This window comes from Diuraphis noxia, unplaced genomic scaffold, assembly GCF_037042655.1.
Source record: "Diuraphis noxia isolate RWA-SAM2 unplaced genomic scaffold, SU_Dnox_SAM2 contig0002, whole genome shotgun sequence".
Taxonomy (NCBI): domain Eukaryota; kingdom Metazoa; phylum Arthropoda; class Insecta; order Hemiptera; family Aphididae; genus Diuraphis; species Diuraphis noxia.
In genome coordinates, this window is record NW_028301712.1 from 55,397,608 (window position 1) to 55,424,669 (window position 27,062).

At 34.2% G+C, this 27,062-nt stretch overlaps 2 protein-coding genes across 2 annotated transcripts in view; both read right to left on the reverse strand.

Annotated features, from left to right (window-relative positions):
* Positions 1-5,980, reverse strand: part of nAChRbeta1 (nicotinic acetylcholine receptor beta1) — a 79,467-nt gene extending 73,487 nt beyond the window's left edge. Inside the window, exon 1 of the mRNA XM_015519398.2 lies at positions 4,993-5,980. Coding sequence (XP_015374884.1) covers positions 4,993-5,053 — 61 coding nt within the window. The 5' untranslated portion in view covers positions 5,054-5,980. The remainder of the gene's footprint in view (positions 1-4,992) is intronic.
* A 13,883-nt stretch (positions 5,981-19,863) lies between these two features.
* Positions 19,864-25,056, reverse strand: LOC149058692 (uncharacterized). Its single transcript, XM_089218441.1, has 2 exons — positions 24,163-25,056; positions 19,864-24,093 (listed from the first exon to the last, which is right to left on the reverse strand). Exons 1-2 carry the CDS (start codon positions 25,054-25,056, stop codon positions 19,864-19,866), a joined length of 5,124 nt encoding a protein of 1,707 aa, XP_089074567.1.
* Positions 25,057-27,062: the final 2,006 nt, after the last annotated feature.

Here is a 27,062-nt window from a genome sequence, read left to right on the forward strand (position 1 = left end):
TAAATTTTTTTAATTTTTGTAAAGATCTATTTATTTTATGAGGAACGATGTATTAAATTGTCAAGCCTAAGCTATAATAATTGATCAGTTATAACATTTTGATTTCATACGTTTATTAAAAACAGAATATGACAATTTAAGTCACGGTGACATTTTTCAAATTTCTATGATTTAAAACTTTCTAAGTTAAAAAAAAAATAAAATCTTAATTTGCATAAATATCTAAGTTTATCCAAAATTAAACTTCAAATGTTCATACAAATTTTATTAGGTATACACTCAACTTTTTTTTAATTCCACTATGAACAACTTGTGAAGATAGTTGTATTACATTTTCAAACTTTTTAACAGTGTCTTTTTTTGTATCGAAATTTATAGAAGAAAAACTAAAAAATTGAAAATTTGAAATGTCTATATCTAGGAATACATAAAATAGCTCAATAAGAGTAAAAAATATCTTAAAAATTATATCTTTTATGAAAAATGCTAGTATTGTATAAAGTATTAAGAGGACGACACACCCGCATGTGTTGTCTCCGTCGTACAAGTGCGTAGCATAGTAAATTTTACGCTCAGCAGATCACGTTTATCTCCATTAATTTAAAATTTAGAGTGAATTGACTTATTATAAAAATTAAAGGCATGATTATTACCGAGGGAATCTCATAGGCTTTTTATTATATTTTAATTTTAAACTGAGTTATGACTATTTTAAAATTGTAAATTATTTTTATATCTAAAAATACTCATAACTCGGTTTACAATTAAAATATAATAAAAAGCCTATGAGATGCCCTCGGTAATAATCTTGCCTTTAATTTTTATAATAAGTCAATTCACTCTAAATTTTAAATTAACGGAGATAAACGTGATCTGCTGAGCGTAAAATTTGCTATGCTACGCACTTGTACGACGGAGACAACACATGCGGGTGTGGCGTCCTCTTAATGCTAGTTTATGACGTATTCCAAATACAACAAGATAAAATAATTAATTTTATCAAAAACTGGTTTTGCATTATTAAAAAGTAAAAATTACCGTTTTTCTCAATTATTAAGAAATTAGTACTTAAGTTATTTTTCACTTTGGACTCCTCAAATTACCAACTAAATCCACTTTTCTGCCAGAAAATATATTTAAGTTGAAGATTGATACATTTTTACTACTAATAAAGATGGTAAAACTGATGATAGACGAAAAAACAATACATGATTGTAAAATCATTCATCACTCCGCTCATAAACTATAAATTCTTTATTTATAATTATAATTTATGGAGAAAAACATCAAAACTAGCTCAATCAGTTAAGTAATTATTTTATTTAGAATACTGACAAAGTTAAATGTAATAATTGCTACTTGTCAATGTCTAATGAACTATTTATAATTTTTGTGTTTATAATTTAACAAATTTTAATTTTATCATCATAAATGAATCTAACAATAATGCAGTATTATAGTTGAATAACTTAAAAAACATACTGAAAATTGAATAAATAAAAAAAAACGTGCAGTTCAATATTCCGTAGATTAATACGGTACACAATTATTTTTATTTAAATATTAACAGAAAAAAAATGCATTTAATTTTAATTGTCAATGAAACTACATTTTTGGAACCGTTTTAGCGTTCCATTTTTATATAAAACGTAATACGAAGAGTTTATTAGGGTCTGTTTCCGTATTAGTACAAAACGAGGATCCGAAACGTAGACTGAACTTTGTGATGTTACAATGATTACTCTGCACATTTTGGCATTTAATCTGCCACTAACTTCTAATACAAAGAATGTAGCTGGTATTTGTGATTGTGCATACTGCGTATCACATAGATTTTGAAATATGTACCATATGCAATAGTATATGCGTGTTTTGTTGTAAAAGAAATTATAATGTATCATTTTTAAAACAGTTGAAATATTTATCTTAATTTATTAACAATAAGAATTTACTCCAATGAAAGTACAATTTAAATTAAACAACATTTTGTTAAAATTTTTAAAACTGTGGAGTGCGGATATCAATAATGGAGATAAAATGTTTTATGTAATATTATGCACCTACTAGTATAGTTAATTCTTTCCATTGATACCTAGCTATTTTTTAAATAGTTAAAATATATAATATGATAAATTGCATAATTAAGTAGACAATACTAGACATACAGTGTTTGATGAGCTAAAACTGTATCGAGCATTCCGTAGTTAATTAAATTCATATTAATAGTTCTTAATAATTCAATATAAAAAAAACTTTTTAACCATATTCGTTGCATCAAATAATTACTTTTAAAAAATAACAATAGATTGGAAACTTTAGTATTAACTTACTTCTAAAACTTAAAACTTATTCAACTTATTTAATGTATGTAAATATATTTGATTTAATAACTAAATATCATCAAGGCTGCAACGAACTTTAAATCGATTGATTTATTGCGGTTGGTATAATATTATTACTTAACTATCATATTAAAACCTCCAAAATACCATTATAAAACCAATATATTCCTCGTCATCACACATATAATATGAAATATTATAAATATTATAATATATTAATAATATATTGATAAAATTATAATAAAAATAAATAAATAGTTTTTATTTTCAGTATTTTAAAACCAGCACATTCATATCTTGGCATCAAATTTAAAAAATAAACAAAAAGTTAGGGCAACAAAGGGGTACACTGGATAATGTACACTTTACGTACTACCTTATTTGAAAATAATAGTTGACAATATCAATGCGCCAAGAAAATTTCTCCGAGAACATTCTCGAAAGTCCGTTTTTAGAAATTCTTTCAAAATTCTATTAAGTATCTAAATAAAACTAAATAAGATTCCAATTATGTCAGATTAAAACCGAAAAAACTCAATATTCAATTGGAATGATAATATTGATTAGTTAAAATAATTGAAATTTATAAACTTGATAATATTGTATCATAGGTAACAAAATTTGTGAAATTTAATCCAATAATTATGGCAGATTTAATATGAGAAGTATTTAAAACTAATACAACAGGGTTTCGTTATTTTTTATTCCATAAAAGTATTTAAACCCACTTCACTAGATAATATTATAAAAATGTATTCATTCGGATCTAATTAGTTTATGACTTTCAGAGTGTTATGAATTATGCTTGTGAATTTATAATCCAACACTCGAATCTGTGATAGATATAATTATATTTAACTAATTGTAAGTTCTTACAAGACATATTATACATTATTTCATTAAATTTCAGTAAATTCATTTTCAAATTACAAAATTAAGATTTGGATAACATTATTAGTATGAAAACCCTTAATCGATAAATTAATCATTATCTTAAAATCAGTAATTATATATTATAGCGTACTTTATTTCTTCATTGTTTCGTTAGCTTAAAAACAATTATTTTCTATTATAAAAATTGTATATTAGAAGAACAGTTAATAACCAGATATTTTTTAGAATTTATGTAATTTATTTAAATTTAAATACAAAATAAATGCATTGAAATAAAAATGATTAAGCATTCATAAGAATACAATTAGCAAATACATACGAGATATAGAGAATATAAAATGTTTCTATTTTAAAATGTAAGCCATTTTTTTTTTAAACTAAAATAAATTTGTTTATATTGTATTAGGTATGTGTTTCATTCGAAATAAGTAAACCAATTTCTATAACAAAAATAGAGAGGTCTAGGGTGTGGAAATTCTAAATTATATTATTACTATAGCGAACACCTATAAGTAATGTAATTTTATCTATGTATTGGCTTTCATACAAAACTGGTCCTTTTAAAATTCTCTTTACATTACTGAACACATTGCCCCAATCGTTATACATATCTAATATTTTATATTATACCTACCTACTACTTTAATGATCACACGATTTCGTAATACAATTTAGTATAGTTTTCTTAAAAAAGTATAAAGTTTTTCTTTTTAGATTTAAAATTTTTATTTAGAAAATAAATTAGATTTATATATATAATATATATATGATATACAAAAAAATGTAAACTTTTGATCGGTTTTTTAATTGTTATTTACTATCTATATTTTAAAACGTTCAGTGATAACTAATAATCATTGATGTAGAAAACACTTCATTATTTTTATAGTTTTTTTTAAAAAGTTGTTTATTATTTAAATAACATATAAACGAGTGTCCATAGGTATTTACCGATTAATATTTTATATTGATTTCCAACACGGTTATAACCATGATTTCCAATAATGGTATCAGACTATCTGAATATTTTATTATTATATAATAATCGGATGAAAAATATTGGTAATATATTTTTATAATGTTTATCTATTCGACATAGAAGATGGAAATGTAATTTATGTTTAATTTAATTGGTTAGGTTATATCTACTGCGCACCGGAATATTATCTAGATGTCAGGATTTCCGGAATTTCGTAGTCGTAGTGAATATGAGTTACACCCTATTCAGTAATTCGATTTAACCGTTTCGATGTCGTCGACGTAAGTTTAAGTTTATAATAAATGGGGATTCACAAATGAAATACGTTTAACTGTTTTAAATTTAAAATTTTACGTAAAATATGCACCTAAATGTCGTCGTTAATGTTAATCCTCGAGAAGGTTAGGTTCTACCCCCCTCCTCACCTTTTCAAAACATCCTTTTGATTCTTTTCAATAAATAACCAAGTCAATACCACTAAAACGTTAATAATATTTTTTAAAAATTACTATCTATTTCTTGGTACTACTACTACTACTACTACTACTATACTGCTGATTTTATTATACTACCACCACTACTTCTACTACAACTACTTTTTTTGTGTTATTATCTTATCACTGGACTCGAGGGAGTATTAATTTTGCTTTACTTTCTCGTACTACTACTACTTCTACTGTTCATGATAACGATACTATAATGTTTGTGGTAATACCATTTCTACTCCTACCAGCATTATACACCTATAGGTATGAAATATAGCGGAATTTTGTGTACCTCGGATGAACTGTGAACAGACGAAGAACACGGCCATCAGCAGTCCAACGGAAGTGTTCATGTTTTCACTGCTGCCTTTGGCACTTGTACGGTGGTCGCAATCGTCTCCGTTGTCCTCGCAGTAATTTTAATAGCTGAAGTGAAAAAGACTATATTGGCCTTTTGCATTTTCGTTCACGCGTCCCGCGTAACGCAGCACTTCATATCGTCCAAAACAATACGTCGCGCCCGCTGCCGTTGCCGCCAGCTTAGTCACCGCGCAAAAACACGGTTACCAGTTACCAGAGGTGGTGAGGGAGTGTGGACGAGTAGGCCGAAAAAGACCGCGTGCGCTCTTCTTACCGCCGCGACGCGTCACGTCCTCTTGACGTGATAGTGGCGGTGATGGCGGTGGTGATGATGGTTGTGATAATCACCGCAGCACCGGCAGCAACAGCAGTAGACGTGCCCGTTGCCGTCATCTCGAGACAACTACGAGACGCGCGGATCAGAAGCGGCCGTGTTCCGGACGGCGGTCCGGCGACGGCGGCAATCGTCGTGCACCGATTCCGACGACGGGGACGCGGACCGCGAGCATGACGGGGGAGACCACCTGCACCACCGGCCGACGGTGGACCGTGGGAAACCAATTTCGAAGACGACTACAACGACAGTAGAAAAACACAACGATTATGCCAACGACTATGACCGCTGTGATGGTCCGAGAAAAAAAAAACGATAACGAATACCGAACGCGCAAAACGAAAACTAAAAAATATTTTGCTCAGTGTTTCTGCAGAAAACGAACGTCACGCACACCACACACAATACTGCTGCTGCGTGTACTACAGACCCTCAACGTGTGCGCGCGCGTGTGTATGTGTGTTTTTGTTTGTACGTGTGTGTGTGTTGGGTGTGTGTATTACCGCTTATGTTGTGCGCGAGCGCGACACTGTGTGTGTTGTGTTATTGCGTGCGTGTGTGGGTGCGTAGTATAGCGCGAAACGATAGCGCGCTGCACGCCGGTTACCGGTGCTCGTATATATAATACGCGCGAGCGGGTGACCGACAGTGTTTGTGTGTGGGGCGCGGCGCTCGAGGCATGCGAAACGGGCGGCGGCCCCGGTATCGACCGTTGACGCCGCCGCCACCGCCACCACCGCGGTCGTCGTCGCGCGCGCGTTACGTTCGGACGTACGCAGCAGCGCCCTATGCGCCATCCCCATCGCAGCAACGGGAGCTCACCACCACCGGGTCCCGGCAGTGTGCGCGTCGCCGGTCGCCTCCTCCGCCGCCGCCGCCGCCACACAGCTTTTTGGGGCGTCGTCGAACGGGTGCAGCGTCGCGGACCGTTCGTACGCCACCCGCGCCCTTGGACGAGGGGAACGGGGCCGGTTAATCGAATCAACATTTTTATCCTTCGCTCCGGGAATGAACACGCCGTGTTTGCGGTCGTTTTGATGTAACGCCGCCGTATGAATGGATCGACGTACCCACCCATATAAATATATACGTGTATATAAATACGCGCGCGTATCCTCGCCACCGCCCACGATTCGAATACTCACACACAGGCGCGCGCTCGCGTCATCCCAACCAGACCAGTCCAATTTGAGCGCGGGCGCGCGCATGTAAGACCTCTCTTACCCTGCCTGCCTTTCAGGTTTCACCGCCCGTCACCAAATCGTCGAGAACCATGTACCGCGATACGCCGTATACGAGCATCCACATCGCGTACCGCTCGACTTATGCGGCGTGTCGATGGTGTGTGGCGACAAACGCGGAACGTGCGAGCTCACAATATAGCATGTAGTCATACAACGCGTGTACCCTGCAGTGCCCATCGTCGGAGCCACTTCGTGACGAATAGAAGCGACAGTGCCTACTCACAGCTACAGTTCGCTCAGTGACATAATAGATCGCATTATGCAGTCCACGCATCGCTTTTCATGGTATCATAACGTGAATTACAACGTGGGCGTGTCATTGTTGTATCACACATTAGCAAGCACCGAACACTTCTGTTTTCGTCCGTCCATCGATATATTTTGCTATAACACGTAATAGGTATAATGCGGTTAACGGATTGACGATCACGAAACGTTACCTTATACCACATGTTATATCGTATTTCAATATAGCATCGGTAGGTTATACTATATACCTATACAATGGTATACAATATCACAAGCGATTACTACGTTATATTGTACACCTGCAACACAACGACAGTAGGTAATATGAGGCATATATGTATAATAATCATGTGCGATGTTTATATCGGTTAGCGGTAAGCGAGCCGCTTTCATCCACTTTCTCCCCTCTACAAAATGATGTTTGTTCGCCCCTTGGAATGCTGTGCTAGATAAACCGTAAACAGCCTTTGAATAAACAGAGTGTTTCGCCGGAAAAAATCGTAAACAAAAAAGTTAAAATCATTGTTGTTGCTGGAGTTGTATAATAGTAGGTACTCTATAGGTAGTGTATACGTACAGTTGTTGTAGTGCTATAGTGCGCCATGCAGAACGATGAGATGTTATATACTTATATATTATGATATAAGTACTACAATCAACTGATTAAAAAAAAAGAAAAACAATAGACCTTTTGGTAGCAATGTTAATAATAAAAAAAAATTCACTCTTACTCTGTCTACACAACTTATGAACAATGGCGTTTTAAAAAGAACTGCTGAAATGCGGTTAGAAGTAAAATCGTTTTAAACAAAATCTACAGCATTTAAAAACAATAACACATATAATAATACCTACACGAATAATATAATACAAATACTAACCGTAAAAATAACAACGCTAACATTTTTCCGAACAAACTTAACCGAGTTCAATAAAATGCATTAACGTTTTTTTTTTTTTTTTTTTTTGATTATGCATTTATGACTAAGCTAAAATAAGTATTTAGAAACAACTACATAATATTATTCATTTATTATTATGTTTAATAAGGATGCTTTGATAATAATATTAACTGTAAATAATATTTAATTTATAATAAATATATTAATTTATAATATATGCAGACAAAGCACTGAATGTACTTCGGTATAATTTAAACTTTTAATTACCTACCTACCTACTATATAGGTATATAGGGGCGTAACACGTTTCCATCAAAAGTAGACCTTTCCTTTTTCCACCAATACCCGTTTCCACCAAAGGTGTATCTTTCACTTTTCCACCAATATCCGTTACCACCAAATGAGATCTACCTATAATTAAACCACGACTAATTTACCAAAATAATTTGTACACTTCGCTTATATTAAAATCTTTAATACAGTCATAAGTTTATTTAAAATACTAATGTTGGATTGAAAAAATGATATATTAGTATATTTAGTTATGTATATATTGTATCCAGTTGAAAGCCAAGAGGGGGGGGGGGGTGTTACAGGTTTAATAACACCCCCCTCAGCCGTGGTATACTTAATATTTTTTTATCAAGATAATGATGCATCATAAGCACGAATTATCTTAAATCGTGATTTACACTTATTTATCAAAATTAAGTATATTAGTTTATATTACGATAACAATAATGTAAAGCACTAAAGCCGGTAACCGGCATTAATTACTAATTTAGACAGTTCTGTTACGTTTTATCGATTACTCGTTTCATGCACGATTTAATATATCTTTTTATGCAGCGTATAAGAAAACGTTTACAACTCCTTAATTATTGATTATTTGATTATCATGATGAACTATCATATACCTACGTAAAGTTATCAATTTTGTGTTTATAATTTTTTCAATTAATTTTGAATAACACCCCCCTCCCCCCTTAGAAATTTCTAGCTACGCGCCTGATTGTATCTACTTATATATTGTAAAATTGGTTGATATTTTTTTTTCAATCGTATAGAATATAGTAGTATACAATAATAAATTGTTTTTGTAAAAACGTGGTAAATAATTTTATTTGGTGGAAACGGATATTGGTGTAAAAGGGAAAGGTACACTTTTGGTGGAAACGGGCATCGCCCGTATATAGGTATCTTGAAATACTTGAAATCCCAGTCAATTGAACGCATGAAATCAACAGACCGATTGTGAATATTAATAAAACACTTGTATATTTATTTATTCCTCTATATTTGAAAAGTAAACGTATTTATCCAGCTATTTAATAATTTATAAATATATGTTATATTATTACATAACTATACCTACATATTAGTTTCTGAACGAAGTGATGAATGTATTGATTTTACAATGATGTATTTTTTTTTTTGTATCTGTGTACAGCATAACTAGTCGAAATAATGCTTCAATTTCAAACTTTGGGGGTGGTTTTCGATTTAAAAGTGAAAATCCTTGGTGCATCATAGAGGTCAAAAGTAAACATTTTCCAACAGTTTTCAAAAAAATCGAGAAAACAAAAAAAAAATGACAGAAAAACGGGAATTTTTACGCAAAACCAGTTTTCAACCAAATTGATTTTTTTATATGGTTATAATTAAAAAACTAATCACTATAAATACTTGAAATTTTCACCAAATGTTTATGTTAGTGATATCTATATACAGTTTCATTTTCAAAATGTTTTGACTTTTTTTGAGTTATTTATAGACCACTTAAATTTTCGATTTTTTTGAGAATTTTTTTTTGAAGTTCCGGTAAAAAAATGTTGGACGACCAAAAAACTTGAAAATTTAATACAAGGTTCCTTATGTGTTGCTCTTATTGTAGCTAAAAAAAATTAAAAATCGTAAGTCACTATTTTTTTTATAAGCGTTTATAGTAAATTTTTACGAAATCTGTCGAAAACGCGAAAATTTGCAAGTAATTTTAAAGTTGAAAAATCATAAAATTTTTTGTGTTTATAACTAAGGATTAAAAATACAACACTAAGTTTTCTATTAGTTTTCCTTCAAGTAGCTATGAAGAAAACTTGAAACATCATTATAGGAAAAATTTTAAGATATTTTTTTTAGATATTTAATGACAACTGAAATTTTCGATTATTCTAAAAAAAATTTTTTGAAGTGTCGATAAAATTTTTTTGGCCCTATCAAAAAACTTGAAATTTAATACACAGTTCCTCATAAGTTATTCTTAAAATGATTAAAAAATTATAAGAATACATTGATACAATTTTTTAAATTATTATTTGAAGTTCAAATATTGACAAAAATTCGTCATAACCGTGAATATTTTATTTTTGTGTCTATTTTGTGTCCTAACCTCACGTTTTGGGGCAGTAAAAGTGCTTTGATTTTTGACTTCAGTACCTAATTCGATCAGAAAGTGAATCTAGTTGATACTTTGGGGGATCAACAGTAAATAATTCTCAATATTTTTCTAAATAATCGGGATAAACAAACTAAAAATTAAGGGGAAAACAGGAAATTTTAAGTACAATCAGTTTTCGACAAAATCGATTTTGATTTTTGATGTAACTTTAAAACAAATGACCATTGATTCATGAAATTTTCACCCAATGTTTATATAAGTATATTCTATTTACCATGACATTTTCAAAACTTTTTGATTTAAGTTGAACTATTCATAGGTATATGCAATTTTCGATCAATATTAGTTTTTTTTAAATTAAAATCGATAAAAATTTATTTTTTGAGTAGAAAATCTTGAAAATTTAATACAAGGCTCTTAACATATTAATACAATAGAAGTTAAAAAATAAAAGAATTTCATAGTTACATTTTTTTGTATAAGCATTCAAATTTTGACAAAATACGTAAACATCACAAAAATTCGCAAATTGTTTTAAGCTAGAAATTCATGAAAAATTTTCTTTTTAAATCTAAGATTTGAAAATTTAATACAAGATTCCTTACATATTTGTCAATCTTTATCACAAAAAAAATGTTACCGGAAATTCAAATTAAATTTTTATTAGCATTTTAATTTCAAATATTGACAAAAATTTGTCAAAACCATGAATATTTGCAAATTATTTTGTAGTTCAAAATGCATAATATTGTTTGTATTTATATCTAAGGTTATAAAATTCCACACTAAGTTTTCCATAAGTTTTGCTTTAAATAGCTATTATAGAGAAAATTTGAAGCGTCATTATAGAAAAAATGTTTTGAGCGTTTGAGTTTTAAATTTTTATGAAATCGTGTAATGATAACGATTTATCCTCAAACCAGGTAGGTACTCGTATGTATATCTATGATAATATAAGGTATTATGAATTATGATAACTGCATGCAATGTTTTTGGAAAAATTGATTAACCATGCCTTATGCAAATGCGTCTTAATTGAAAAATAAAATATTTGTTTCAAAATAGAATATATGACAATATTTAAATATAATATATCCTAGACTGACAAATCATCTCCGTTCAGAATCGTTTTTCGTATACAATGATACCTATCATTGCATTCAAATCTAACCTACCCTAGTCAGAGGTCCACCCCACCACCTAACGTACAGCAGAGCGACATCCACTTACCCGCTTTTTTTTATTTAATTATTTTATTTAGAACAAAGCCTTCAACCTCTTGGGTTATTAGCCTATAGTTTTATAACAAAAAAAAAGAAAGATTGAGAAAAACAGAATTGAAATATTTACAGATGCTTAAAATTTATTAGATACTTTAAATTTACGGTATGAAAAAATGGGTACAGTACTTCAGTGTTTTCATCGTTGAGAGTTAGTCGGGGAGAATTTGGGCTTGGTAAAGATTTTCCATGCTTCAGCGTATTTTAGACATCTGATAATGATTTCAGCATTTCAAATTTCAAATTTAGTCAGTTACAATGATTATATATATGTATATTAAATTTTAAAATTAGCAAAAGTTACATTATATGATATTTTATGAATACCAATTTTTTTTCAATAAGAGTCTAGATTGTTTTCAAGCTTTAAGAGTACCAAAAGGCTAAGTTTCAATTCTTGCAGATCGGAAGTAAAATTCATAAACATTTAATTATTAATATACCCAATAACAATTACAAAAAAAAATACCAATAAAATAATATAACAATATACATTGTGACGTGATACAAAATTAAAAAAACAATTTCACTTAAATTCACGAGATAATAAACTTAATAGACTTAAACCCAACATATAATTAATTTTTTGGGCAATGGACGTATAGCGACGATGAATGGGAAAGAACAGCAATTATTTTAAAACATAAATATATTGTTTCTGAACTTTAGGAATCAAACAAATAATATCAATTAATTTAATTCAAAAAAAAAAAACCTTACAAAAACCCATTTGAGATTCAATCATTTTTCTAGCATAAATAATACGAGATATGCAATTATTTGTTTAAATGTTTAAGCAAAGTATAATAAAAATTAAACGTGTAAATTAAAATACTCAAGTTATTTGTTTAAAAACATAAAAATAAGGATCCTTGATAAAAAAAAGTTATTGTTAATAAAACAAAAAATATTTAATAGAGTATACTGTAACAGTCACACAAATAATCAGACAAAATGAGTGAACTTAAAATTATGAATACAACACAATTTATAACTTATAAATTAATGTGTATATATTAAATAGTTATTATTTAATTCAATAATAAGTAATTAATAATAATCATAATTATAACTTCCAAGATATTTTATTCAGCTACCAATAATATTATAACGCTTACTTAAAAAACGAAAAAATATGTATAATACGTAAATCATTATTATATTATTTGATCAAATCATATGTATGTTGTACAGTGCATCTGCATATTAATTACATTACATTGTTAATTTTGCATGAATGTAAATATGCAGGGTAAAATTTTTCAAATGATTTTTTCCATTTTTTCCATTTCAATGATATATGAAATATTAATAATAATCATGCAATTAATAATTTTTGTTTCTCAACACTAGTTAAGTTGTGAATAAAAAAATATTATTGATTTTATATGCATAAAAACAAAATTCAATTATAGTTAGTACTTTTGTCATACCAACTACCAAAGTTACTTTTAACGATGATAAAACAAATGTCTTTAAATGGCACACATTGACATCGTCAGTCTCAGTATAAACTATAAATGTAATTTTAAAGCTAATATTCTATAATATATAATTTTTAGCGCAGTAAATAACTGAAACTCAAATCAGACTTGACAAATATAACTATTATACTAATAAAATCGAAATATTTAATTAATTGTATATTGGTCTAGAATTCAAATACGAGTATATTCAAAATAATGTATAAATTCTTTATGGTATATGTAATAAAGGGCATTTATCTTCAAGCAGTTAACCATTGTTAACCCTTTTTATCCTATAACTGAAATGCATTATAATATTATTTGGAAAATTTAAAATACACGAAGTTCTAACATTTACGACCCTTATTTTCTAAACTTAATATTATACCAACAAAACATATTGCCATACAACGATGTATCTAACACGTTTACCCATAACACGCTGTGTAATATCTTTATTGTATTATTGAAACATTAACAACATATAATTCGTATTCTTATAATATGCTATCAACAGATAGTATTAATTTATTAATATTTTAATACAATCTGTCATCTGCTATCATTGCTGGAAATTATCTATTTTGAATATAGAAAAAAACCTATTAACTTTGGCAACCCATTTAGACCAAATATTACACGATTTTTTAAGTGTTACGAGAACATAAAAATTATCATATTTTGAAACATCAATATTCAATGTAAAATGAGTGGCTTGGATACAAATTAAAGAGATACAATTATAGTTCCATTTTAAAAACTTAGATAATAATCCAGCACCATTTTATTTATATTTTAAAGGAATTTTGACTAAAACATATAATAACTATATTTGAAAAAAATCCTAACAAAGATCCAACGTAGGGGATGGCTGTATGTACACATTAAAAATATAATTCAATATAAACATAAATTGTTTATATATTATGAATTATTGCTAGATAATCTATTATTCAACACAATGCGCTGAAGAACTATTCAGGGCTCGTACAGTAGTGCTTGTTTACGGATTTACTTGTCCGATAGGCGATAATTATAAAAAAAATTAATAATATTAGTGCAAATTTGCTCTCTCAGCGACATCAAGGGAGTTATACAGTTTCTTATACTGCAACATTGGCAACTACGTTGGACATTGACGCAAACAAAACTGAACAAAATTAAACTTTCTATCAACCCTTGGCCAGTACTCTTCACTAAAAAAGACGTCATGAAGTTTTAATCGACAGACTAAGAATTGGACACACATGACTTACTCATAGCTCCCTGAAGACCCTGTCCATTGCTTAACCTGCGGGGAAAGTCTAACCGTCAAACACATCCGCATACCGTAACTATGTCAATACCAGAACATTTCCAAACATTCAGGATCACCTCTATAAAGCACTTGGACCCAGTCTAAAATTGCAGCAACACCACAACGTTTCTACAAAGAACTAAACTTTATAACCTTATATAATTTTATTGTTTTTTTTTTCGTTTTCTAACCTTCTATTTCTTGTATAATACTCTAAAACCTACCATAATGTAATAATTTAAATTATATATGATTTAATAATGTAACTTTAAAATGTAAGCCAATAACCTTAATAGCCAATATAACCAGAGTTGAATAGAATACTCTTCGATAGTAAGTATATACCTAGGTAATAGTTAAATACTTTTCTCAGAAAGATATTTGATACCTAACGATTGTAATTTTTAATACGCCAGTGTCGTAAAAAAGAATTAGTTTTTATTTTAGCAACCTGTGTTTCAGAAATATCTAACAGCGTCGATGAAAAAATAACTGAATAGGTAGTTCAAATTTTAAACATTATTGAGTTTACAGTGTATATTAAGTTCTCATTCCATGATAGTACTTATATATTTAAAATCTTGTGGTTTAATTTTGAACATAAATCTTTATTAACTCAGCAGTAGGTACTATATTATAGTGTATGGTACGGAAACGTAAAAGTGGTCCACATATGGATTATACATAATATTCTATATTATACATGTATGTAGGTAAATAAATGTATATAAATAAATAAATATATTTATAAAGATCATTATTTTTACTAACGTCTGGTAGAAAGTTTTGCCAAGTAGAGAATTTCATCTTATTGTTGGTCATTATTTATAGTTAAGACAGTTGTAACTTCCACCCACTTTTGGTGGTCAAATTTTGGCCCGCCTACACGTCTAGAACTTTAAAAGCACTGAATATGCTCCCTTTAGTACAATACGTGTATACTGTATATATAATAATATAATATAAATAATATAACATGTACATAATAAAGTACATTAAACTATTTTAAATGAGTAAATATACTGTACCTATTTTTTTATTATGTATGTACCTATATTAGGTTTATGTATGACAGTTATTTTACTTAACTATGATTTAAAGATAGTTTTCTTGGTTTCTTCAATGTATTTCAAAACGAATAAAACATTGTATAAAAACAGACATTTGATTATTTAATTTTTTTAATATTCTATTAGACTGATACCTATCTCATGTTATTTCTATTAATTCAGCTAGATAATTAATATAATTCTATGCATCTTATTCATCTACTCTGTGGATATCTCAACCAAATACATTTAATATCAAAATTATTGTTTTATAACCATACCAATTATCATAAAAAGGTTATAGGGAAACCGCGATAATGGCATAAGTGATATGTATAATAACAAATGTGGATAAGTAAAACGTTTCTTACGCAATAAACACTCTAAATAAATGTTGTGATTTATACTGTGGAATACTTTATAATGTTGATTATATAAAGAAGTTTCTAACATAGGTTAATATACAATACAAAGTTAATCGGTATAATAGTATTGTGTTATTTTTATATTTTCTATAATCTATATCAGAGATCTCCAAACTTCGGCCTGTAGACTAATTTTAACCGGCTCTTGGAAGAACGTTTAATAATCTAAAAATCGTTATCATGCACTCGGTGTTTCATATGTCAGGTATTATTAACTATATCATAATATCATAATCCATAGTTTAATATAAATTTTACATTTCATACAATTAACAATCATATCTATGGACAATGGTTATGGCCTATTGTTTTTTAAAATTTCATATACATCCCTTGAATAAAATCTAAAGATTTAAATTCTAAAATCTTAATCCTTAAAAGAAATATTTCTCAAATTATTCAAATTACCACGACTTCAAAACTATGTTGCATTGTAGGCAGTTCCTATTTTTATTTCAACTTTCAAGATTAATTACATGTTTTAAGTAATGAAAAAGTAGTTTTAAGTTTTATCATTTAATAAAATATTCTGAACTATTTCTATCGCATAGCTACTAGCAAATTATGTTTATTAAAAAGCTATTTTTAAATTAATTTTAATCCTTGCAAAGAAATATCGGATCTTACCTATATAACTTCTGTGATGACACAAAAATTATATTATTATATAGATATATGTACTTAATATTAATAAAATGACATGTATGGAAACATAATCTACGACATAGTCCTACGTTATGTTGGTAATAAACAATATGTATTCTGTTATAAATCATATCCTACAAATTATTATTTTTTAATTATTTAAAAAAGAAATATTTGACTACTGAAAAACTTGATTAGGTATATTTATCAAAATAATTCTAAATATATTTTTAAAAGAAGATAAATAATCAAAGAAAAAAATAAAATATAAATGATATTTATTATGTAAAAAGTTTTGGGATTATATGTATATGTTTATTGATACAAATCGCTTAAGATATATGTTATTCATTTATTATAGTATATTATACATGCAGAGGCGCTGAAAGTGGGTTTTACCTATGACACATGTCACAGCGTAAATTGTTAGTACGATTAAGTGGTTTTATGGTACGTTGTTTGGTGGGAGGGTGGCTTGGGGTAAATGTCGATCCTCGGTATTTTATCATACAAGTTTCATATAACTAAGGTGCATCTGTCTATATGCATGTATAAATTGTATATATTAAGTACTAACATAATACATGTTTATTGTATGATAATTAATATAAAAGCTTATATTAGTCTGTATATCGAATACATTTGCACATTTGTAGAGTTAATATAATAATAATATTTTAAGCATTTATGTATGATATGGTATAACATGGTCCGTTACGGTATGGTATAGTATGCTTATAAAAGGTAGGTATACCATAATGCTAAAGTACTTAGTACCTATGTAAATAAAGTCATAAAATATTGATAATTGTTAGATTAATAGCATGCATTTATTATTTATAACATGGTATATTATTTTATATGCAAATATAATAGGTAATTTAAATTCACAAAAAATCGATAAAAAATTTTTTCAAACCTATTTCAAAACTTAAAACTATTTTTGACAAGTTTTTTCTATCATTACTTTGAAAGTAATGGTGATATTGAACCACTGAATATTGGTTGTTAAAGTAAGATGATAAAAGAAGATTTTTATAGTCTTATAAATCTATAATATTGTACTAGAAATACTACTTACTCCTGGTTACTGGAGATATTTTATATTAATATGTTTTTTTTAATTATTAGTTATATTACATTTCTGATGATTGAAAATTCATAACATAATATGTTCAATCATATAAACTTAAAAAAGTTATTTGAAAAAACCTTGGAAAATATAATATTGGTTTAAAATATCCATATGGTGGTTTATAAGTTACCAACTATTATTCCATGTACCAATCAACGTTCTTTTATTTCAAATTTTTAACTGAAATATTTAGTGAGTTATATTGAGCTAACAGTATAAATTGTATATTCAATTAGAAGTCCAAATTATATCCTTTCATAAAAGCATAATAATCAAGTAGTTTGTACGAACACAGAATAAATAATAACTATTGACTATGGTGATTAATTATTTACTTATATCATTACTTTGTATTTTCTTAACATTAAATTTACTTTCAAATGAACGATTTCAATCATCGCCCTTTTAAATAATAATCTCATAATGCCTACTCTATTGTGTTCAACTTAAATGCACAAAATTAATTTATTTTTGTTAATTATTAACTTTTGAGTTTTGACAATACAGACATTTTATTGTTTTACCCTTGTTAATATAATTTATTGAAACGTGTCAATAACCACTACAATATGGGTAATCGTTTTATAGATTCTATTACAATTATAATAATTCCTATAGTAAATTGTTTGAACCTATACAAATTATATTATGCAAATATAACGATGTAACTCACAACTGAATTATTAATTGCAATTATTATTTACTATACTGTTCCACGTATAGTAGAATATTATTATATTATTATATATTGTTGTAAGTTTATTTTTTATATCATTCGGCTCTTACAAAATATATACAATTTACACGAATGTATGCCTTGTGCATGTGTATATTTTTAAAAAAGATTAGTTGGAGACGTTGGAGTTTTTTAAATTCACATTTACTTATTTTCTTACAAACATGACATACACAGTATAGAGTACCCACATTGTTGCGCCAGAATAGTTCATACGAATTATGTAGTCAACTACTCTGACTCGCATCACTAGTCTCGAGGTGGGTGACCAAAATACGAAACATAATATAACGCAAATGTATAGTATAATAATGTGAGTCTATTGGACAATATATGAATACCCATACAATACAATGATAAATGCGGGCGCCCAAAATTGGTAATAATATATAACACATATAAATAATATTATAATAAATAATATGATCAATCGATCAATATGTAAACAAAACAATAATTAAAATACGATAATATAAATTGATAGTAGAAATGATAATGGAAATGATAATAGTCGATCACCCGGTAAGACGATGAAGTGGACTGGTCACTGGTATGGACTGCAGTGCTGCCTCCTGGAACCGTTTGACACGAATACTACGATGTTCCCACGACGGCGACGTGAAACGACGGGCCCTCCAAACTTCAACGGGGAATCCCGCGTTAACCACCCGACGCTCGTCCGCGTCAGCAAAACAACACGGCAACCCGCACCTGACAATCGAAACAATAGTTCGGTTGCGGTAGTGGGTTCCCCACAAACAATGTGGTACGGAACGGGCGTTCACGCCGCCAAAACCGACACACGACGTAATGACACACGACGGTGTCGTCAATTTGCACAATTAATGTGGTTACGCGAACACCGAACGGCCGCGCGATCAGCGCCGACACTTACGCCCGTCACAAGGGGGCCCAAAACAATGGAGGTAACGGACAAGTCACCGACACAACGACAACGAACCCGTAATGGCGCACCCACGACGATCGAAGACGCCAAAATCCGTCCGAACAGGACGACGCGTAGAGCAGACCGGCGTAGGCGTTCGTGCACAACAATACAATACAGCACGCACCGGTCGCGAGAGGCGAGACGAGAAGTTTCTCGTAGACTGGTTGGTGCGTATATTATTACGCGCCGCGACCGTCCAAGCTGCGATTACGACGACGATAGTTGATAAAGATCGTCAAAACCTGTAGTAATCTGGCTGGACTCTGGACTCTGTATTGCCGTCGGTGCAAATCGTCGGGCACGAAATTGCGGTTCAAACATCCTCCCCCCCATGGGAGGCTCAGGCTCCCATAGAAATCGAACGGATTGGATTGAATGGGCTGCAGCGACGTCTTGAGATGATGCATGACCGGAGTGATACTAATTATCATTTCATTTTACAAAAGGAAAAGGAACATGTTGAATATAAAATTACAAATAATACACAATAATCGAATGAAGATACATAAATGTTAAAACCAATGACACATATGGTGCCCACACATTAGATATGAAGTCAGAGTAGCTAGTGATTGAATAATTGATAAGTGGTAGTTTATTTGAGAATATATAAAAATTAGAACTGGAAGCTATGTTTTGGGGATAAGCATTCAATCAACGATCAATTTTGTGAGGTTGTTAAGAATGCGAAACGCTAGTGGGTGGGTAATACCACTACTTTAGCCACCGGTCGAGTGATATGGCCGTTGCACGTCAACACCCGTACGACACGTACAACACCGTCGTTGCCAGGTAACAGTTCAAGGATACGTCCGAGACGCCATTCCAGTGGTGGAGATTGGTTATCGATTATAACTACCATGTCGTTGACCTTGACGTTGGGTGCTTCAGTAGTCCATTTCGATCTCCCTTGAAGCGACGTCAGATATTCCGTTGACCAACGTCGCCAGAATGCCTGATGGCATTGGTCAAGAAGCTTCCAACGTTGAGTTAAACTGACGCGTGACTCAAACGATACTCGGGGAGGTACAGCCAACAACGGTTGCCCGATTAGGAAATGTCCAGGAGACAAATATTCAAGGTCAGCGGGGTCCGTGGTTAATGGGGTCAATGGTCTCGAATTGAGTACTGCCTCAACACGCGTAAGTAAGGTAGTGAATTCCTCGTACGTGAGTACATGGGTACCCATGGTACGGATCAACAATCGTTTCGTTGACCGGACCGCTGCCTCCCATAGGCCACCGAAATGCGGTGCACTTGGGGGGTTAAAATGCCATTGACACGATGTGCGCGCTTGAGAAATGGTGCGTTGACCGTCTGGACTGTTGATCAGTAACTGAAGTTGCTTGTCCGCGCCAACAAAGTTCGTGCCGCAGTCCGAAAATATTTCTGACGGTAAGCCTCGTCGCGCAACAAACCGGTCAAAGGCGGCAAGGAATGCTTCAGTGGACAGCCCTGTAACCACTTCTAAATGGACAGCTTTAACCGACAAACATACAAAGACGGCGATCCACACTTTATATACTCGAGATTTTCGAAGTTGCACTTCACGCATTTGAAGTGGGCCGGCATAATCAACCCCTACCCTCGCGAACGGCCTACTTTGCTGAACTCGTGCGGCTGGCAAATCTGCCATTATAGGTTGCGGCGGTTTCGCATCAAAACGCACGCAGACCGGACATGCGCGTGTGACGGTGTGTAACACAGATTTGATTGACACAATCCAGAAATCACGCGATATAAGGGCCGTCATTATTCGCGGACCAGCATGACACGTAATTTTATGCCATCGGCGGCATATTAACAACGACAAATGCGATTGTTTCGCTAATAACATGGGGTGTTTACTACCATAATTTAAATGTGAATGGCGCAACCGCCCACCAACGCGAATCACCCCAGATGGGTCTAGGAACGGACGTAGTCGTGATAGGTGTTTCGATGACACACGTGCTGACGTCAACAGTTCGTGTGCTAAAGTTTTATAGAAACATCGTTGAGACATGATGACCAGCTTGCTGATGGAGTCATCGAGTTCGGTGCGCTGTAGTGCCCCAATGGCAGGCCGAGGGTGTTTCTTACATGCTTGAAGAAAACGATAAATGTAGGCAACTACGCGGACCAGCCGGTCATATGATGAGAAACTGTCATACCATTCTGATGGCTGTTCAGTGCTGAGCACTAGAGCTACAGGCCGCGTCTCAGGTAGTTCGGGTATCGGGATCGACGGTACAGTCACGTCCCAGCTCGCCGCGTCATCGTGGAGGAACCGAGGACCTTGCCAATATAGCGATAGACTAGATAACACCGAAGGTAAGACGCCGCGCGAGGCACAATCTGCGGGGTTTTCTTCCGACTTTATGTGGAGCCATCGACAGTCAGGCATTAGAGTAATGATTTGATGGACGCGATTGGAAACGTATACCTTAAATGACGTATGTGGATTTTTCAACCAAGACAATACGATGGCTGAATCACTCCATGCGTACAAATCGACGATGTTTAAATACGATTTAAGGGTTGCCCGTATTCGACTCATCCATCGAGATAGCAATAACGCGGCGTTCAGCTCCAACCGCGGAATCGACAAGGGTTTTATCGGCGCCAGCTTCGTTTTTGTCCCGACGAGAAAAATGTTGCTAGAATCAGAATCATGGTCTAACATCTTTATGTATAAAACTGCAGCGTAACCGTGCTGTGAGGCATCGCAAAATCCCAATAGTTGACACGGCGATCCACGACGGGAATTGAAATGACGAGGTACCTTCAGGTCGTTAAGGGATGGCAGGTCTGATACAAACGATTCCCAATCCCGCGAGATGTCATCCGGAAGGGGGTCATCCCATGATGCCTTCGCCGACCATGTGCGCTGCATAATGCATTTCCCGTGAAAGATTGCGGGTGCAAACAGTCCTAAAGGATCGTAAATCCTCGCGATCATGGACAGCAATCCTCTTTTCGTGCAAATGATCGGCAACAAATTAGGACGAAGGGCACACGAAAACGAATCGTTGGTCGGATGCCATTGAAGGCCGAGTACTTTTATACCGCTGTCATCTGCGGCGTCAAACGAATGTGGATAATTTACACAATGGTCGGCAGGCACGGCGGTTAACACGTCGGGTTCGTTACTGGACCATTTTTTTAATTCTAGCCCCGCACGATTCAGAATTGAAATTAGGCTGGATTGGAATTTTAAAACATCGGTAATGGAATCAGCGCCAGCACACACATCATCGACGTATGTCTGGTTTAGCAACGCGTCACGAACGTCGTCATAATCAGTGCAATCATTAACGGCGATTGCCTTAAGGACGCGAAGTGCTAGAAATGGGGCACAGTTTGTCCCGTATGTCACTGTATCAAGTTCATACTCAACGAGTTTTTCGAACGGAGACGACCGCCAAAACACGTGCTGGAGTGTACGGTACTCCGGTAGGACCAATATTTGGCGGTACATTTTACATATATCTGCCGTAAAAACTATCTTTGGTACACGAAAACGGGTCAGTACATCGACGATGTCTTGTTGTAATTTGGGGCCCTGCAATAGACATTCGTTTAATGACAAACTTCGAGATCCCTTCGCAGACGCGTCAAATACGACGCGGATCTTGTTGTCGCCATCTGCAGGTCGATATACGGCGTGGTGCGGTATGAAGTATGTCCCGGGTGTTTTTGCCACCGACATATGACCTAGTGATAAGTATTCGGACATGAAATTGGAATATAACTCTCGTAGTTTGGAGTCCTTCGACAGTCGTTTCTCGAGATTTTCAAAGCGTTTGATCGCGTGTTCACGGGAACCTGGAAAACTTAGCGAAGACAAGGCTGTGCGCGTCGGTAATGGCACGGCGAATCGTCCAGACGGCAGTCGCTTGTGTTCCGCTACAAATACTTCTTCACAACGGCCATCATCCGTGAACGAAGGCGGCGGCATCGCGGGTTCCTCAGCACGCCAAAAATTCTCGATTAAATCTTGAATTGAGACGGTTAATGACACAGGGAGCGATGCGTGACACTCGACATAAGTTTGGAGCACCGGCCCGATCAGAATCCATCCGAAAATAGAGCTGAACGCTGTGGGCAGATCGGCAGCTACAATCACTTTCCGGCCGTCCATTATTTGCGCGAACAAGTCGGCACCCAATAACATGTCAACGGGAGAAGCAATATTAAACGTCGGATCTGCAAGGGCCAGGTTCGCGAATCGATCCTTGACGCTGGTGTCTAGAGATCGACGTGGCATGTTGGACGTGATCGACGGCATTACCCACGCCTTTGTTTGCAATTGTGGCTCCGTAGCAAATCTTGGTTGGACGACACAATCGACCATACCTCGGACATCAGCAACTGTTGCACCGGATAGGCCAGTGATCGGTGCTGTCCAGTTTGTCAGCCGTAGTCCTAAACGAGTAACACAGGACACAGTTATGGCACTTATTTGGGATGCTGAATCGACGATGGCACGGACCGTCTGCCAGGTGCCACAATGGTCACGAATATGAATGAGAGCGGTGCCCAATAGCACGGCTGATGAATCGTCCTTCCTGTATGTCGTTGATGCAGCACAGAAGGGCGCATCGTCGCTAGACGGAGCGCTCTCTGACTGGCGTCGTGTTGAAAACCCATGAAGCAGCGTATGGTGTTTCTTTGAACATGTTGCACAGCGAAGTTTTGAATGACACTTGTTGGCCCAATGATTGGTCGATAAACACGCGTAGCACACGCGGTTGTCACGAGCCCATTTGTTGCGGTCCTCGACCGACAACGACGCGAATTTTCGACAATCAGTAATAGTATGCCTTTCACGGCAGTTCGGACAGGAGTCACTCTTGGAGCTCGATGGCTTCGAAACGACTAACGATGTAGTGGTTGGTTTGAACGGAACCTTCTTGACGAACGCGTTGCTATGTGATGTAGACTGTAGTCGATTATTGGGCCTTTTCTAATGATCTCCGGCAATCTCCAAAATCGCTACACGGGACTGTACAAAATTCAGCAAGTCAGTCACAGTCGGAAACTCCGGAGGGGCGGACGACTCGAATAATTTTCGTGTGGATGCCGGGAGACACCGAAAAGCCATGGAGAACACTATGAATGATCCGAGGTCCCTGATGTTCAATGCATTTAATAACGCAATATTCTCGGAAAAGAGCGATACAAAATTATTGAGATCGAACAACGTTTCTTGCGAAGACACCGGTGCGTTGAGTAACTTGTCGATCAATGCATGCGCGACTAATCGCGGGCGATGAAAACGCGACGATAACGTGGACCACGCGAGGTCGTAATTGTCATTGGACACGGTTATATTGCGTATGGCGTCCGCTGCAGCACCCTGCAAACATCCGATCAAATGTTGCATTTTATCGATTTTCGGTATGTCGGTCCTATCGCCAACAAGCGCGGAGAACCGATCGCGGAACGTGGGCCAATAATTAAAATCACCATGGAACGACGGTAACGGGATTTCAGGTAGTCTAGATGTTGGTTTAACTGCTGCATCGCTGGCATGATTTTGTCCACCCAGGCCGCGCTTAGCAATCTTAATATTATCGTAATTGCCCTGCATGGCGACTGCCGTAATTGTATTGATAATAGAAAGCACTTCGGCTGGCAACTCGGCTGAATATTCGCTTTCGGCATTTATTTCCAATAAACTGTCTAACACATCATTGTCCGCCGCTTCGAATTGTGCCCATAAATCATCCAACGTCGCAGCCGCTATATGCAGTTCATCCATAAGACTAGGATCATTTTTCGCGCGTTTAGCGAGACTGTCAATTGATCGGATTTTTTTTACGGCGATAGTGCGCTTTGTGTCAGCTCTAGTGGCAAGACGTCTGACGCGTTTTATTTCTTTATCTTCTGCTGTCTCGACCATGTTGACTGTTGTCTAAATATGACGCGAAATCAACGGAGAAAATTGGCAACAATCGACCGAAGACAAGGAGACAATAACTAACGGGACAAATTAGGTACCTATCACGATCCAGGTATAACCTATTGAAATGCGCGCTGTTATATATAAATACACAAAAATAATAATAATAAACCCAGAGAATAATAATAAATATTAATTAGACAAACAATAATTTGAAATGACGAATGCGACACTAATGTCGACTTGAATAAATTATTTGAAATCGAAATTATAGTTAGCAGTAATCGCTGAATTGTGAATAACAGAAAGGGTCACTCGTTGATTGAATACTCGAAACCAGAACGCTAATTAAATAAATAAAGAAACCACGCTCTGCTACCAAATGTTGCGCCAGAATAGTTCATACGAATTATGTAGTCAACTACTCTGACTCGCATCACTAGTCTCGAGGTGGGTGACCAAAATACGAAACATAATATAACGCAAATGTATAGTATAATAATGTGAGTCTATTGGACAATATATGAATACCCATACAATACAATGATAAATGCGGGCGCCCAAAATTGGTAATAATATATAACACATATAAATAATATTATAATAAATAATATGATCAATCGATCAATATGTAAACAAAACAATAATTAAAATACGATAATATAAATTGATAGTAGAAATGATAATGGAAATGATAATAGTCGATCACCCGGTAAGACGATGAAGTGGACTGGTCACTGGTATGGACTGCAGTGCTGCCTCCTGGAACCGTTTGACACGAATACTACGATGTTCCCACGACGGCGACGTGAAACGACGGGCCCTCCAAACTTCAACGGGGAATCCCGCGTTAACCACCCGACGCTCGTCCGCGTCAGCAAAACAACACGGCAACCCGCACCTGACAATCGAAACAATAGTTCGGTTGCGGTAGTGGGTTCCCCACAAACAATGTGGTACGGAACGGGCGTTCACGCCGCCAAAACCGACACACGACGTAATGACACACGACGGTGTCGTCAATTTGCACAATTAATGTGGTTACGCGAACACCGAACGGCCGCGCGATCAGCGCCGACACTTACGCCCGTCACAAGGGGGCCCAAAACAATGGAGGTAACGGACAAGTCACCGACACAACGACAACGAACCCGTAATGGCGCACCCACGACGATCGAAGACGCCAAAATCCGTCCGAACAGGACGACGCGTAGAGCAGACCGGCGTAGGCGTTCGTGCACAACAATACAATACAGCACGCACCGGTCGCGAGAGGCGAGACGAGAAGTTTCTCGTAGACTGGTTGGTGCGTATATTATTACGCGCCGCGACCGTCCAAGCTGCGATTACGACGACGATAGTTGATAAAGATCGTCAAAACCTGTAGTAATCTGGCTGGACTCTGGACTCTGTATTGCCGTCGGTGCAAATCGTCGGGCACGAAATTGCGGTTCAAACACACATGTATAATAGATAATTATATTATAATTCACAGCTATAAGTAAGTATAACACAATCCTGTGACTACTTACAAGCTAGTTGATATATTAGTTTTATATTCTATTTCAGGACAAGCACGTACTCTCTCACAGGGATACCAAGATTTCTCCCAGTGGACACTACAAACTGCATGAGCCCCTTAAATTATGTAGGTTTCTTTTAAACAGACATACATAATATTTTTGTTGTCTTGGAAATAAAAATGAAAATAATTTATTCAATAAATCAAAAAAAATGTATGCTATTTCTACATATTATGTATACATAAATGAAAATTCGTTTGTATGAAGCTTATCAAGTTGACTGTCATAAGTTCCATATCTGGACCTTACATGGTTTGCGAAAAATGGTTTATATAATGTATTTAACTCGTTAATTTCACACACTTTGAGTAGGTACCAATATTGATACTCACCTTGTTAGACTTTTAGTATTTTTATATAATCTATATATATATATATATAAGTGAGTGTTTCTGTGTGTGAATTTATTGTAAATCAATATAT

Excerpts from the sequence above, each read along its gene's own strand:
- LOC149058692 (XM_089218441.1), bottom strand. The coding sequence starts at position 25,056 with ATGGTCGAGACAGCAGAAGATAAAGAAATAAAACGCGTCAGACGTCTT. Across the intron at positions 24,094-24,162 it reads TGACTGACTTGCTGAATTTT|TCTACATCACATAGCAACGC; the intron begins GTACAGTCCCGT and ends AATCGACTACAG.